A 15,525-nucleotide genomic window follows, 5' to 3' on the forward strand; every position below is an offset into this window, starting at 1 on the left:
CACAATCGATGATTGTTACAACAGTTCATTGATATAATCACAATGTAATGCTCTGTACCGACTAAACCAAAATAGTGCCAGCCGGACCTAACCATTCTCTTTTTATTTTCTAGAAAACCTTTACGAGTAAAAGTCATTAGCACATAATTAATTAAGTTTTAATTATTATAAACTTAAAATATACATTTATTTGGTATTTTAAATTAACTTTTATATAGGAAGTTTCACGCCAGTTTCCGCGTTTCTTAAAAAATACCGGTCGATTTATTTCCTAGTAAAACACATATCCGGTTTCCATGTTTTTTTTAAAAAAAATACCGGTCGGTCACTATCCTTCCTGCGTACAGTACAAAATAATCTTATTTTTTGAACGGAAAAATTCGTCAAGTGTTGTTGTTCCTTTGCCTAAACGGGACAGCAGCTGATAATTATAGTTACATCGCATTACCACTCAAGAACGCACCAGTGGTCTAGTGGTAGAATAGTACCCTGCCACGGTACAGACCCGGGTTCGATTCCCGGCTGGTGCAATTTTTATTTTTTTCCCTCGTTGTTCTTTGTTTGCTGCAAGTTCTCAGCTCATGATGTTTTTCATTCCAATTTATAGGTGGCTTGTTTAAATTGCAAAGCATTGCAAGCCTGCTCATTTAGTAAGCTGATTATTAATCCTGAATCACGCCAAGTCGATAAATACGCAACAAGAGCAGAGCTTACATTGCTTCAGACTTTTAGCTCCATGTTATGTCGGATTCACGTTTAGTGTATATATTCCCTCCGTTTTAAAATGTTTGACACCGTTGACTTTTTAGCACGTGTTTGACCGTTCGTTGAATAAAATTTAAGTAATTATTTATTCTTTTCATATCATTTGATTTATTGTTAAATATACTTTCATGTACACATATAGTTTTACATATATCACAAATTTTTTTATTCTTTTCATATCATTTGATTTATTGTTAAATATACTTTCATGTACACATATAGTTTTACATATATCACAAATTTTTTTGAATAAGACGAACGGTCAAACACGTGCTAAAAAGTCAACGGTGTTAAACATTTTGAAACGGAGGAAGTATATCCTTCATGTATCCATTCCTATAATCCCATGGTACATAGCCTCTCCATCCATCGGGATGGTTGTGGCGGTGAACGGGGTTGGCGCGACGGATCTATCGGCAATGGGATGTCCTGTGCTAGGGAGGGTGATGGCGGCGATGGGGGGAGACACAGTGGCGTGGTAGCCTTACTGCCCGTCGGGTTCTCTTAGGTTGAGGGCGTCGGTGCTACGGTGTTTATGTGTGCCGACAGTGGTTTAGATGGTAGTTATAGAAGTTTGGTTGTGACAAAAGGGGGCATGTGTAGGCACAATCGTGAAATCCTTACTATAACGACACATCGACACTACTTTTGAGCGTCGAGAACCCTATATTGATGTTGTTAAGGCATTTCCCTCCATCCCTTGCGGGACTCTCTAAGTGAAAACCATATCCAAAATCCCTTGGATACATGGCATAGACGCTTTTTGGCGTTATGTCATCCTGAAGGCGTTTCCTAAGAGATCTTGTTATTGCCTCAATTTGACCAATGCTCTTGTGATGAGTCTCTGACTCTCTGTGCATGACAAGTGGATCTTTTTTTCTTTCTCCTTCATTGTCCCTCTACGACCATTTTGTTCTGGTGATGTCCGGGAGATCACAAGCGATTAGTTGTTTGGAGTTCAGCGAGGGTGGGGGGGGGGGTCGTCGTGGCTCCTCTGTAGGTCTAGCGATGATCTGTCACACTTAGCAACAATTAAATTGGTGTTAGTTCCTTCTTCAACATTGCATTGACGGTGTTTGGCACAGTTATTGGAGTGCTTGTTTCAAGGTTCATTTAATCTCTTTTACCTAAAAAAAGGGTTACTTTAATCTCTTCACGTTTCAAATTATCCAAACAATTATTCAATATTCATCATTTGGCTCAATCTAGTCCTTGGAACTTAAAAAATGGCATGTGGATATGTCACGTCATCCTCACATGATCCCCATTATTGTCATTTGCTTGTTTTCTTTTCTTTAAAAAATCTTTATTTTTCACTATGGTATATATAATGGTATAATGGTCATTTAATTGTTGACCTTGCATGTGAGGATGGTATGACATGCACACTTGATTTTTTTATGGGGACAAGTACTATATTAAGCTAAAAGGTAAATTTAATTAGAGATTTGTTTAAATAATTTAAGACTAAAATGATCTTGGAGTCAAACTTTAAGATAAGATTTTATCCCTCATTCTAAAATAAATTAACATATTATAGAAATAGATATATCTTAGTAGTATAAATTTAGATAGATATTTTATTTAAATTTATAATATTAAAATATGTCATATCATATACTAGATTAAATTATTTTAAGATGAAAGAAATACCTCCGAAGGCTAGTCTTATATTAATTTTTCTCCGTATAAGATAGACGATCCTAACTCATACAGTCGTACTACAACCGTATCATACTTTCTGCGTTTTAAAATATCGTTACCTAAATTTCAATTGGACACTTTCTAGAAGCCAAAAAAATATTTGTATCCGATGTCACCCTCTAGAGGAGCAGCGGAAGGTTCGCAGCCCGTTCGTGTCGTGTGCACGCTGTTCGTATCCGTATCATATGAGCTCAAGATTTTATTTATTTTTTAAGGAACATTTTATTTATTTATTTAACTAAATGAAGATATTTTTATTTATTCACGTGCTCCAACCTTCCGTCTGTACAGTAGCTATAATAAAAGGAGTTTCCCTTTCCCAATCTGGACGCACGAATCCAGTGACACACAGAGCTAGCTAGCGATGGCGGCCGGAGCCGGAGGAGACGGCGGCGGCGAGCTGAAGCTTCTGGGGACGTGGGCGAGCCCGTTCGTGCAGCGGGTGCGCCTCGCGCTGAACCTCAAGGGCCTCGCGTACGAGTTCATCGAGGAGGAGATCGGCGGCGGCAAGAGCGAGCTCCTCCTCGCCTCCAACCCCGTCCACAAGAAGGTCCCCGTCCTCCTCCACCGCAGCAACCCCATCTGCGAGTCCCAGGTCATCGTCCAGTACCTCGACGACGCCTTCCCCGGCGGCGCCGCCGGCGGCGACCTCCTCCCCTCCGACCCCCACGCCCGCGCCGTCGCCCGATTCTGGGCGGCGTACATCGACGCCGAGTTCTTCGCGCCGTGGAACAGGTCGTTCTACACGGCGTCGGAGGAGGAGAAGACGGCGGAGATGGGGAGGGCGGCGGCGGCGCTGGCGACGATCGAGCGCGCGTTCGCGGAGCTGTCGAGGGGGAAGGGGTTCTTCTCCGGCGAGGACAGGCCGGGGTTCGTCGACGTGGTGCTCGGCGGGTTCGTGGGCTCGATGCGCGCGTACGGCACGGCGGTCGGCGTGGAGGTGCTCGACGCCGGGCGCACCCCGCTGCTGGTGGCGTGGGCGGAGCGCGTCGCGGCGCTCGACGCCGCCAGGGGCGTCATCCCCGACGTCGAACGCGTCGTCGAGCTCTCGCGCTACGCGAGGAAGAAGTAGACACGGTAACGATTTGTGTTGTCCTGTGGTGTTTGTATCGTCAAAATAAATGTGGCACAAAGGTTGTCATCATTAGTGAGCATTCTTGCCGGTTTCTTCTCCAGTTTAAGTGTCTGTGTTGCTTTTGTTTGGACTGCGGGGATGTTAGAATATATGGTAGTTAGAGTTATATTAGAATGGACTGATTTGTGTGGACTTCTTTCATATCTGTAATTCTTTCTTATCTTCTCCCCATGTACTCCTATATATCGGCCCCTGAGGCTCAATATAATGGGTCCAATATTCATAGTATTCTCTCTCCCTATATCCAACAGTATCGTCAAAATAAATGTGGCATGCTTTTTTAAGTTTTCAACGATTTGGCCAAATCGCAAGGAATTTTCTCACGAAATAAGCATGGTTTGTCAACAAAAACGCCCGGAATTCAACCAGAAGCAGAGTACTCCTCGACATCTTTATTTATTTATTTATTATTTTTGGTTCATGATCCTGTCGACATCAACAAGAACAGATACTATGAGATGAGCAGAAGCAGGGGATGCGCCATGTTGGGGTTGTCTCCGAGATTTTTCCTCGCACATGCAGCCACATGCTCGTGGTCGTGGGTCGTGGCCTCGCGGTCTCAGCCTGCCGTGCATAGTTGCAAATATACAGGGAGTACGAAATGCCCATCGAAAGAGCTACTCGCTGCCTGCATGCATCTGATCATTTATGGGCGTGTTTGGTTGACTGCATCGTATCTGCCTCGCACGCATAGATATCGGCTGTGTTTAGATCAGTCCTTTTTCATCACATCAACTTATCATATACACACAATTTTTCAGTCGCATCATCTTCAATTTCAATCAAAACCCAAACTTTGCCATCAACTAAACACAGCCATCGTCAACAGGTGTTTATGGTTGCCTGCATCGCCGCCGAGGCAGATCTTACTTATGAAAAACAACCTCTCGAGTCAGACCCATTGGAAACACTCGAATCAAGAATCGCTCTTCATCTCGGCTGAGCGCGTGCAGAGGCGGGGATGCGTGGATCCAAGCGTGTGACGGGCAGATGCAAGAGAGCGAGAGGGGTCAAGAATCCGGTCACCTTTCCTCTCCCATTTGCACAAGCCTCTTCTTTCTTCTCTGTTGCCCTCCGGTTCGCCTCCAGAAGCTTGGCCGGCCCCGGCAGACCCACATTTATCATCGCCATGACGCTATTCCTTTATGAAACTCATGCACGTGTCGACGGTGTGCCACCGTTTCGCTCATCACTTCCACGACTTTGGGCCGCATTGAAGGAGCGATAGGGCTTCCCGTCCTATTACCTAGCCCGGCCACATTACCTCTTCCCTAGACACTCGATTTGGGGAGGAAATTACGGAGCCATCGTTTCGAAACGACATATTTGCTAATGAAAATTAATTTGTGAATAAAACTTTTATATACGTATTCTTAGCGATCTAAAAGTAAAGGTTGCAAAAAAAAACTTCGATGAGAAAATTTCAAATCAACTCCAAACTTAAGGTTGAAAATTTAAATTTTGGCTGATAAGCATAAGCATAAATAAAAAGATGAGGCCCTTGGTGTCTGATCTCACGGGAGAGAATCGTTGCCCCCATCATCACACCTCCACCCGAGATCGTAGCACATCAAATTAAGACAGCGCATGCGCCAACAGACCCAACACCCCCTAAATTAAGACAGAGTCCATGTGCCATAAGTATACCGGCCGCCATGCAGCGTGAGCGAGGCTAAACGGAGGCCCGTCTTCGCGAGCTCGAGGATGATGGTGCGTAGAAGGGAGATGTGATGCGAGGAGATTGAGGAGTGAGGAATGGAGGAGCAACAATGGTGGCTGTGAAGGCCAATTTACTCCCTCCGTCCCAAAATATAAGATATTGTATTCCATTCAATCAAAATACCTTATATTTTGGGACAAAGGAAATAGATCGTTATGTTTTGTATTTGTATTTATGTTGACGTTTTGTATTTGTATTTATGTTGACGTTTTAACCGTGTTTGTGCCGGAGTGAAGTGTTTCAACTAAAATCTAAAGGCCTCATCTTTTCGCTTATGCTTTTCAACCAAGATTAAATTTCAACCTTAAATTTGAAGTTAATTTTGGGTTTTGTCATCGAAGTTTATTTTTCAGCCTTTGTTTTTGATAGTTAAGAACACGTATATAAAAATTTTATTTATAAATTACTTTTGATTTACAAATATGTTGTTTGGTTTATTCCACGAATAAACGAAACGATAGGGCGTAACTGTGTATCATATTTTAAAATATGAGCTTATGAATGCTTTTTCAGTAATTGTAACTCAACATTTCATATGTGGGACTGGGAGTAAAATATCTGTTAGTGTTTCCATTTTTTTCATTTACTTTTTTTTAGTGCACTTCACCTCCTAAGATATTTCATCCATCACCCATGTGTCTGCTACTCTTTTCATTCTAAAATATAAATGATTTTGGATGGATATAATATATTCTAGTATTGGGGACGGATGGAGTATGTTGCTTCTTACTTTCTTGTTTCTAATTGAATGTCAACGATTTTTTTATACGACAAGTGCACCTGTTGTATGCCTGAACTAACTTTAACTTTACAAAAGAATACATGAAAAAGCAGGGAGCCAACAAGTACAACGGATCGGACGGTTGCACATTAACGGAATTGTTATTTACTTGATTAAACATACGGCATAAGCAAAGCAGCAAGGCACCAGTGGTCTAGTGGTAGAATAGTACCCTGCCACGGTACAGACCCGGGTTCGTTTCCCGGCTGGTGCAATGATTTGTTATTTTGGTCTTCATTTTTCCTTCTGCAAGTTCAATAATCTTTCAAGTATCATCGCATCCATAATTTAACAACATACTACTCTCGTTACTCACCAAGAAGTTTTTTTTGTGTTTTTTGGTCTTCATTTTTTCTGCTGCAAGTTCAACAATGTTTCAATATCAAATCCATAATTATTAAACAACTTACTACTCTCGTTACTCACCAAGAAGTTCTTTCAGATACTCGTACGTACTCCATAAGGCTGTTCAGTTGTTGCACCGTTGCTGTTAGTACTTGTTTGCACACGAGTACGCGACCGGCGTTCTCTGTTGAAAATCACGTCAGAAAACGAACCTGAAACATGCCGGCAAATATGTACTCCCTCCGTCCTATAATTTAAGGGATTTTAGAGGGATGTAATACTTCCTAGGACTATGAATTTGGACATAGAGCCTGCTCAGATTCGTAGTGTTAGAAAGTGTCACACCCTCCAAGCTCCCTTATATTATAGGATGGAGGGAGTACTTGCATACTCTATCTGTCCCACAAAAACCAATATAATATCGAACTTGACACATCTTAATACTACCTTCGTCTCCTAATATAAGGGATTTTGACATTTTGCTTGCACTGTTTGACCACCCGTCTTATTTAAAAATTTTGTGCAAATATAAAAAATAAAAAGTTGTGCTTAAAGTACTTTGGATAATAAAGTAAGTCACAAATAAAATAAATAATAATTTCAAATTTTTTTGAATAAGATGGGAATTTTGTGCAAATATAAAAAATAAAAAGTTGTGCTTAAAGTACTTTGGATAATAAAGTAAGTCACAAATAAAATAAATAATAATTTCAAATTTTTTTTGAATAAGACGGGTTGTCAAACAGTGCAAGCAAAATGTCAAAATCCCTTATATTAGGGGACGGAGGGAGTACTATGAATCAAGATTGAGTCACATTCAAAATCTAGAATTTGTCCCTGCAAAAAAAATCTAGAATTTGTCACATTTTATACTAATTTGTTTTTTTTAAGGTACACCAAGGGAATACGAAAGAAACTCTGAATTTTAGTAGCAGTAGCAGAGGACCTGTCTAGATCGTCGCCAAAATATCTATTGAATGCGTAGCTGTAGCAGTAGCAAAATTGTCAAATTTTGTTAGAATGGATCAAATGTGTTGTTGTGAAAAAATTTTAGGTATTAGCAATGTTTGATAATAAACTAAATGTATCGACATATTTATAATTCTTATAAAAAAATAGTATGATTTAAAATAGCATTAATCTAAACGAGATCTTAGGGCTAATCTTAGGTTATCCATAATGTAGTTAAAAAATAGTCCATAAGCAATATACTATTTCATTCAACCACCTAGTAACATTATAGAACTAGTCCATATAAAAAAAATTACAAAAGCTACCCATAAACATATGGGCTGCCTATAGAGGATAAAATATATTATTTATCTCTACTTCTTCTCTTCTGCTAATACTATTTACTATCTATATACACTGTGAATGTTATAATAGTTAATAGTTAAAGTCCATATATATAGGTCCTATTTATATGGATTACTTTTGCTATATACTACCTCCATATTTTAATGTATGACGTCGTTGACTTTTTGTCTAACGTTTGACCATTCGTCTTATTCAAAAAATTTATGTAATTGTCATTTATTTTATTGTGACTTGATTCATTATCAAATGTTCTTTAAGCATGACATAAATATTTTTATATTTGTACAAAATTTTTGAATGAAACGAATGGTTAAATGTTGGTCAAAAAGTCAACGACGTTATACATTAAATTAAATTATGGAGGGGTAATATATTTTGTTGCCCTTAGATGGTACTACGTATTACAGTATATACCCAGGTGCAAAACGTCACCTGCTATTGCTGGCATAAACACTGTAGTCAACAAAGCAGCTGACGCTGACACGCACGCGCAGCTCTGGATTGGGTACACAAAGCGATGTCTCGAGAAATTAATCTCAGGTTGTGGTTCTTTTGCCGTCGCTGCTTTTTTAAGATAATGTAATAAAATTTCGGTCTTGGCTCAATAAATTAAAATAAAATATTAAAAAAATTACTTAATAATAAGCACTCACATGAAGCAAGCACAATCCAATATGCATAAATACAGACAAATACCCTACAATTATTAAATCCTATTTGCTTGCTTGGTTGGAGCTTTTGGACCTTTCCCCTCGTGTGAAACACTTGCTAAAAGGAGGATGAGTTGATTATTATCAGGACATCGTGCGTAATGCGTTACCGACACCAACGGCTACGTACCAGCAGAACTAGTATTTGGAGATAAAACGTGTGTGAAAAAGTGAAAACAACTTATTTTGGTAAGAAAAATCTTTTATTTATTTTGAATTTTGATACGGTTTGACGAACTAGCCTACGCCTTCAAGAGTCGAATGATGCAACATTCTTGCCTCATTTCGACGCTCATATCACAAATATTTCTTTAGAGTATTACTTTCTCCGTTTCACAATATAAGTCATTTTAGCATTTCATCAATATGAATGTGGGAAATGCTAGAATGACTTACATTGTAAAACGGAGGGAGTACTATCTATTTTATTCAATAGAGCAGAAGGTTGCATGACACATATGAATATGATCAGTAGGAGTATCTTTGCCTTGTTCACATGGCCTACTCCTACTGAATACCAAATCGTTAGCAATTCTAGCAAACAAACGCTCTAAATCTCTCTTCAAAAGAAAAAATAAAACCTCCAAAAGCACCTTTTTGGCCTCTCCTCCATTCCAGCAACCGTTCTTGTCAAATGTTCACCAAAGTCCAAATGATCCAATCGCCCTATTTCCGGCAGTAAAAGAACCTGACGCCAGCTAATTTGGAAAATTTCACCAATATGTGGGCCCCACTTCCACGTCACCCCTCACTAGAAAAATGCCCGCACACGCGCGTCCTCCACCATACCACGATACACTCCACTCCTACTCTTTTCTTTTCAAGTTTTTGAATGCTCCGCTTGCTCTCGCCTCGTCTCCTCCTCGATTCTCGTGTCGCTGCTGCTGCTGCTGCTGCTGTTGAGCAGAGCAATCTCTCGCTCGTCTGCTTGGTGTTTGCTCGATATTGAGATCGAATAGGAAGTAGAGTTAGAGCGAGTGAAGTGATTGCTCCTTTCATTGATGGCGAGCGAGCTACCTGTGGTTAGTTTCCAGCTTTTCTGAGCTGTACTGTTGGTGTGGGTGTGGTCAATCCGTGAAAAATCCCCAAAATCCTGTAAAGTTTCATCCCGAATTCGTTCCAGAAATCCATCCATTTCTTGGATTTGATCTTTGTGGAATCGAATCATCAATCCAATCTCGTTGGGTCTTCACGGCTCCGATTGGGGATTTAGCGGAGGTGTGTGTTCGAGTGGTAGCAATGGCGAGGTTGGTGGTGGTGATTGTGGCGGTGGCCATGGCGGCGTGGTGGGCGGTGGCGGCGGTGGAGGGGTTGGGGATAAACTGGGGGACGCAGGCGACGCACCCGCTGCCGCCCAAGGCGGTGGTGCAGCTGCTCAAGGACAACGGGATCGCCAAGGTGAAGCTGTTCGACACCGACTTCGCCGCCATGAGCGCGCTCGCCGGGAGCGGCGTCGAGGTGATGGTCGCCATCCCCAACAAGGACCTCGCCACCATGGCCAGCGACTACGGCAACGCCAAGGACTGGGTCAAGAAGAACGTCAAGCGCTTCGACTTCGACGGCGGCGTCACCATCAAGTGAGTCCTCTCCTCCTCGCCGCCGCCGCCATCGCCATGGCCACCTACCTCTATCTAACCAAATTATCCATGATCATATTTGATTAGATCTTCAATTCTTGCGTCTTTTAGCAAAATTTTAGTTTCTTTTTCAACTTGCAAAACATGGAATTGTGGTTTTGGGATGAGGATTTGTGTGGATCATTGATGGATGGATAGAATCATGGAGGGGGAGGCAGAGGACAGTGGAGGAGGTTGGTGGCGATGGCACATTGGCACGTTTGGTTGGTCGTGCAAGCCACAGATAATGTCGTTGTTGAATGGCCCATGTTTGCTGCAGCATGGATAACGATATGGTGCTTGTCAATGTTTGACAACGAGTTTAATTTATACCTAAACAGGGTATCAACCAAATTAAAAATTGGTTTTGGGGGGGACCGGTTCTATCTATGGTGTGGACACATGGGAATATTACTTGTTCTTGTTCTCCCATTGGCTTTGAAAAGACATAAGAGAACGGGAGCAATTATTCAGCATTGTTATCCATGCATATCCTACTTCCTAACCTGATTGATTGGTATATGGGTGGTTGCTAGTAAGTGCTAACCATATATGAGAGATTTTTTGTTATTTATTTCTGAAAGTAAATGTCGAAGTTGTGAGTTTTGGTAGGATAATGCTTAGGCAGTGAGAGTAAATATAAAGCTACCACGGGGGACCAAAATGCTACTCATGTCTAGATTTATTAACATATATATATGAACGTGGACAATACTAGAAAGTTTTATTATATGAAACGGAGGAAGTAACTCTTTTTGGATGATATCTCATACTTCTTTAAACTCCTTTTGTGTGTGAGAGATAATACTCTACATTGTTAAGGCAAAGCTAAATATTTCACACTGTTCCTCATACAAATAGAAAATTACACTGTTTGATTCTCAACACAAAAAGCAAAAAGAAAAGAAGAACTAATTCACTGATTTGTTAGCTAGCTCCCTGTTCAGTAACCAGTTGCTTCTGCATCTGAATTTCTCAATTAGCAGTGACTTTCAAACAAGAATTAACTGTACATTGTACTACTGATTCGCTCACTGCATTCGTCAAAACATGCTCCAGTGCAAATTCAGAACAGAACAACAGGGTTTTCTTCAGTTTTTACATGCTTTGCCAAATTACCATTTCACCATTTGCCAGTAAAAACACAGAACTGATAAAGCAGCTTCTTCTTCTTTCAGGTATGTGGCCGTTGGCAATGAGCCCTTCTTGAAAGCATATAATGGTTCGTTCATCAACATCACATTGCCGGCGCTGCAGAACGTCCAGAACGCGCTGAACGACGCCGGCATTGGCGACCGGATCAAGGCCACCGTCCCTCTCAACGCCGACGTGTACGAATCCACGGTGCCGTCCGCCGGCCGCTTCCGCCCCGAGATCGCCGGCCTGATGACGGACATCGTCAAGTTCCTGGCCAAGAACAACGCGCCCTTCACCGTCAACATCTACCCCTTCCTCAGCCTGTACCTGGACGAACACTTCCCGATCAACTTCGCCTTCTTCGACGGCGGCTCAACGCCGGTGAACGACGGCGGCATCATGTACACCAACGTGTTCGACGCCAACTTCGACACGCTGGTTGCCGCGCTCAAGGCCGTCGGGCACGGCGACATGCCGATCATCGTCGGCGAGGTCGGGTGGCCGACGGACGGCGACAAGAACGCCAGGGTGGACCTCGCGCAGCGGTTCTACGCCGGGCTGCTCAAGCGGCTCGCCGCTAACGTCGGCACACCGGCGCGGCCGAACCAGTACATCGAGATGTACCTGTTCGGGCTGGTCGACGAGGACATGAAGAGCGTCGCGCCGGGCAGCTTCGAGCGCCACTGGGGCGTCCTCCGGTACGACGGCCAGCCCAAGTTCGCCATGGACCTCGCCGGGCAGGGCCGGAACACGATGCTGGTGCCGGCCAAGGGCATCGAGTACCTACCCAAGACGTGGTGCGTCATCAACACCAATGCCAAGGACGTGTCCAAGCTCGGCGACAACATCAACTTCGCCTGCACGTACGCCGACTGCACGCCGCTCGGCTTCGGCTCGTCGTGCAACGGCATGGACACCAATGGCAACGCGTCCTACGCCTTCAACGCCTACTTCCAGGCGCAGAGCCAGAAGGAGGAGGCTTGCAATTTCCAGGGCCTCGCCGTGCCCACCGAGACCGACCCCACCACCGCGCAATGCAACTTCACAATACAGATCAAGTCGTCGGCGGCGGCGGCGGCGGCGGCGCCGGTGGCCGCCGGCGTGGTCGTGGCGGCGCTGGCACAGCTCCTGCTTCTGTGGTAGCATTGAGATCAGTGTGCATTGTTGATTTGTTGCATTCTTTGGAGATTTTACCCTTTGGATTAGAAGCCTGTGATGTGATTCAGGTGCTTTTTATTTGAAGAAATAGAGGAGGTGGTTAATTTGTTGTGTAATTAGTTGATTTGAGTACAGTTTATCTGATGACATTAGCTTAAATTGGTGCTTTGTTTTTTTTTTTGCTCATATCCGTCCAATGTCCAATGTCGATTATCTAATATTCAGAAAGTTCATCTGACAGGGGAAAAAAACTACGCTTTATTCTCTCAAAATAAATTAATCATTGTACTGCAATCATTTTATCAGGCATCAAATTAATACTTACATTACCTCTAAGTGATCAAGTGAAAAATGCAAGAATTTCATAAGGAATATTTCAATTTCTTGTAGATATTACCAAAATATCACCAAACAAGACTTTCGAATACAAAATATTATGTACTACAAAAATATGAGTTATTTGCAATTGCTGTACTCCAACTTCACATATAATGTTGCTAAAATATAATCGAAAATTCGCATTGGTGGCTTTACTTGTGAATCCAGGGTGGCAATGGCAACTCCAACCTGGACAAGCGGGAGAGCCGTCCACCCCTGGGCCATGGGCCGAGGCCCACGTGCTTACAGCGTGGTGGGCCCACGACCAAGGCCATGGGCCAGGCCTCTTACGCGGATCCAAGCCCAACCCGATATCAGTGCAAACCCGCTACGACGCCTACAAATACAGGAGCTCCAAACCCTTGCCTTCCATCTCCGCGCCGCCGCCGCCATGGCAATGAACCCTAGTAGCTGAGCTGATTCGCCCATTGCTAGATCTGGATTTGTGATGCGTTTTCTCTTTTCTTTGTTTGATTCTTCGGTGATGTTGCGATTTGTTTGTGTTTTTATCTTTTTTTGGTAGGATTGGATTGGTTGGCTAAGCCTAACATTGCAATCGTTCGCTGCTAATCTCGAGTGCGGCGATCGATCTATCCTTAGGCGAGATCGAAACAGAGGGGAGGACGCTTTCCTAGTTGTCCCCGCCTGCTTTTTAAGCTCCGGCTGTCCTGTTTAATCCCAGGATTTGCCGGTGACAAAGCAGGTAAATTTCCCCCCATTTGATTTAGTATTTTTGATACTTTTCCCCTCCTGGCGTAGTAGGTGTTTTTGTTGTTGATTTATCTCAACAGTTGGCATGGTTGGGGGTGATGAAGAAAATCGTTCGGATTCCCATTGATTTCTAATCGAAATGTGATCTTTAAACCAGCTACTTCTGACTCAAAAATCATGCCAATGGAAAGTATTTTCTCTTTTTTATTTGAAAAAAATGAGTGTTTTTATTTCTCTTTTTCTTTTGTCAGGGCCCGTGATGTGAGAAAAATATTTGCTACTCTTGATGGGACAAGAGTTCCATCTGATGATCATAACCACCAAGATCTCTGAAGCCTTAATAATCGTCATGATTTATTTCGGTTTTTCTGCTTTTCTGAGCTGTATTTTGTTGTTCAAGTTGCATATCCGAAATACTGGAATTCATGTCCCAGCTCATTTACTAAACAGTGAACACGCACTAAATTACTGGATCTACGAACTCTGAAATATATATCTTTCTTGGCAATGCGAGATCTGTAGAGCTTGAGGATACATCAGGCCTGCTATAAATACACAAGTGGCTGACATGGCACAATCTTGATGGTTTCCTCCTTTGTTGATTTACCAGTTGGCATGGTTGAGGATGAAGAAGAAAATCAGACGGATTCCCATTGATTTCAAATCGAAATGTGATCTTTAACCAGCTACTTCCGACTCAAATTCATGCCATTGGATACAAGTCTCTTTTCCTCTTGTTTTTGAAAAAAAAGTCTTCATGTGTTTTTTTGTGTTTGCTTTGCTGAGGACCAGGGATGTGAGAAAAATATTTGCTACTCTTGATGAGGCATTGAGTCCCATCTGATGATCATTAACCACCAAGATCTCTGAGGCCTTGTTCTAGCCGTCACTGTTTATTTCGAGCTTTCTGCTTCTCTGGTTTTGACTTTTGTGTGTGCAAGCCGCATAACATAAACTTGGAAGGCAGGGCAATTCAGTTCAGTACTAGCTAAACTGCAAACGTGCTCTGTTAAAAATGATAGAATTGCTCGTATGATCATGCGTTATAGTTGACTTTACTATTATAATAAACTGAAATGTACTATCCAATTATGAACAGCAAATGAACAAATATCAAGTAACTCTCAATGTGTAATTGTGCAACGTTAGATATGAATCTCTCTGATTGTGCCATGAGCTCAGGATGCATCTGGGCATGGAAGAATGAACAGTTGCTGACAGTATGCACAAGACATGGCATCCCCTAGGACCTAGGGGGCATTGGAGGACTGAACTTTGGGTTCAATACCAAGATGCAAATTCTTGTGTCTTAACTCTTAACCGTGTAAATATATCGCTTATGATTTGATTATGTATCAGAACAATTTGTAAAGTCCATTATACGAAAATTGCGGAACATGGTTATCATAAAAAGGGTGGATTCCTAAATTCTGTTACAAAGTTTACTTGCTTGAAAAGTATTTTCCATGTATACAAGAGGTGCTTTTTTGCTTGTTACCATATATTTTTGGATCCTGCTTACAAGTAATTGTTTGTTCTGCAAATAGCTTGTTACCATATATTTTTGGATCCTGCTTACAAGTAATTGTTTGTTCTGCAAATATGTGAGCTCGCATTGCTACTGAAGCGTTAGACTATGGGCTCGCATAGGCATGGGAACAAGAACCCATCAGTTAGCTCATGGAAGCAATCAAAAAACAATTAATGATAACTTTTTCTTTTTTACAATTATACGATTGATGCATGTACACACATTCTAAGAAATAAAAATTAGTGACATATCACTAATCTTACAATATTATTGTTAAAATCCATCTGCATGTACATAAAATTCACTAGTGCTTCCCCAAAACTTTTATATTTGTACATAATACATGGTATAAAAATAAGTTTGGAAAACATACTATAATTAGAAAATCATTTACTCTCTTTTTTTTTGTGCTGTGGCTGATAAGCCAAGCAACAACTAGCAATGTTGCTTACGATAGTCTTCGTCAGGGATGGAAGCAACCCAATTACTTAGAGTTCCAGTGATAGTCGTATATTGC

The 15,525-nt window shown here is 42.0% G+C and overlaps 3 protein-coding genes, 1 long non-coding RNA gene and 6 other non-coding genes across 10 annotated transcripts in view; 9 read left to right on the plus strand and 1 right to left on the minus strand.

The window, feature by feature from the left end:
* Positions 1 to 13,296, minus strand: part of LOC4342497 (probable polyribonucleotide nucleotidyltransferase 1, chloroplastic) — a 27,182-nt gene extending 13,886 nt beyond the window's left edge. Inside the window, exons 1-2 of the mRNA NM_001421993.1 lie at positions 13,170 to 13,296; positions 2,820 to 2,823 (exon numbers count right to left, since the gene is read on the minus strand). The gene's annotated coding sequence lies outside the window, so the exon portion shown is untranslated. The remainder of the gene's footprint in view (positions 1 to 2,819; positions 2,824 to 13,169) is intronic.
* Positions 460 to 530, plus strand: TRNAG-GCC (transfer RNA glycine (anticodon GCC)). Its single transcript has one exon. It is a non-coding gene; the product is annotated as a tRNA-Gly (tRNA).
* LOC4342499 (probable glutathione S-transferase GSTU6) lies at positions 2,798 to 3,832 on the plus strand. The gene has a single exon (NM_001421994.1). It carries the CDS (start codon positions 2,834 to 2,836, stop codon positions 3,539 to 3,541), a length of 708 nt encoding a protein of 235 aa, NP_001408923.1. The 5' UTR covers positions 2,798 to 2,833; the 3' UTR covers positions 3,542 to 3,832.
* TRNAG-GCC (transfer RNA glycine (anticodon GCC)) lies at positions 6,249 to 6,319 on the plus strand. Its single transcript has one exon. It is a non-coding gene; the product is annotated as a tRNA-Gly (tRNA).
* On the plus strand, positions 9,260 to 12,680 carry LOC4342501 (glucan endo-1,3-beta-glucosidase 8). The gene is made up of 2 exons (NM_001421995.1): positions 9,260 to 10,054; positions 11,272 to 12,680. Exons 1-2 carry the CDS (start codon positions 9,717 to 9,719, stop codon positions 12,371 to 12,373), a joined length of 1,440 nt encoding a protein of 479 aa, NP_001408924.1. The 5' UTR covers positions 9,260 to 9,716; the 3' UTR covers positions 12,374 to 12,680.
* On the plus strand, positions 13,138 to 14,201 carry LOC136357395 (uncharacterized). The gene is made up of 2 exons (XR_010742742.1): positions 13,138 to 13,469; positions 13,729 to 14,201. It is a non-coding gene; the product is annotated as an uncharacterized lncRNA (long non-coding RNA).
* Positions 13,567 to 13,649, plus strand: LOC112939785 (small nucleolar RNA R12). The gene has a single exon (XR_003243648.1). It is a non-coding gene; the product is annotated as a small nucleolar RNA R12 (small nucleolar RNA).
* Positions 13,729 to 13,814, plus strand: LOC4342502 (small nucleolar RNA SNORD24). Its single transcript, XR_003243624.1, has one exon. It is a non-coding gene; the product is annotated as a small nucleolar RNA SNORD24 (small nucleolar RNA).
* On the plus strand, positions 14,097 to 14,178 carry LOC112939786 (small nucleolar RNA R12). The gene has a single exon (XR_003243649.1). It is a non-coding gene; the product is annotated as a small nucleolar RNA R12 (small nucleolar RNA).
* Positions 14,202 to 14,263: 62 nt separating the features above from the next.
* Positions 14,264 to 14,351, plus strand: LOC112939755 (small nucleolar RNA SNORD24). The gene has a single exon (XR_003243625.1). It is a non-coding gene; the product is annotated as a small nucleolar RNA SNORD24 (small nucleolar RNA).
* Positions 14,352 to 15,525: the final 1,174 nt, after the last annotated feature.

This window comes from Oryza sativa, chromosome 7, assembly GCF_034140825.1.
Source record: "Oryza sativa Japonica Group chromosome 7, ASM3414082v1".
Lineage (NCBI taxonomy): Eukaryota > Viridiplantae > Streptophyta > Magnoliopsida > Poales > Poaceae > Oryza > Oryza sativa.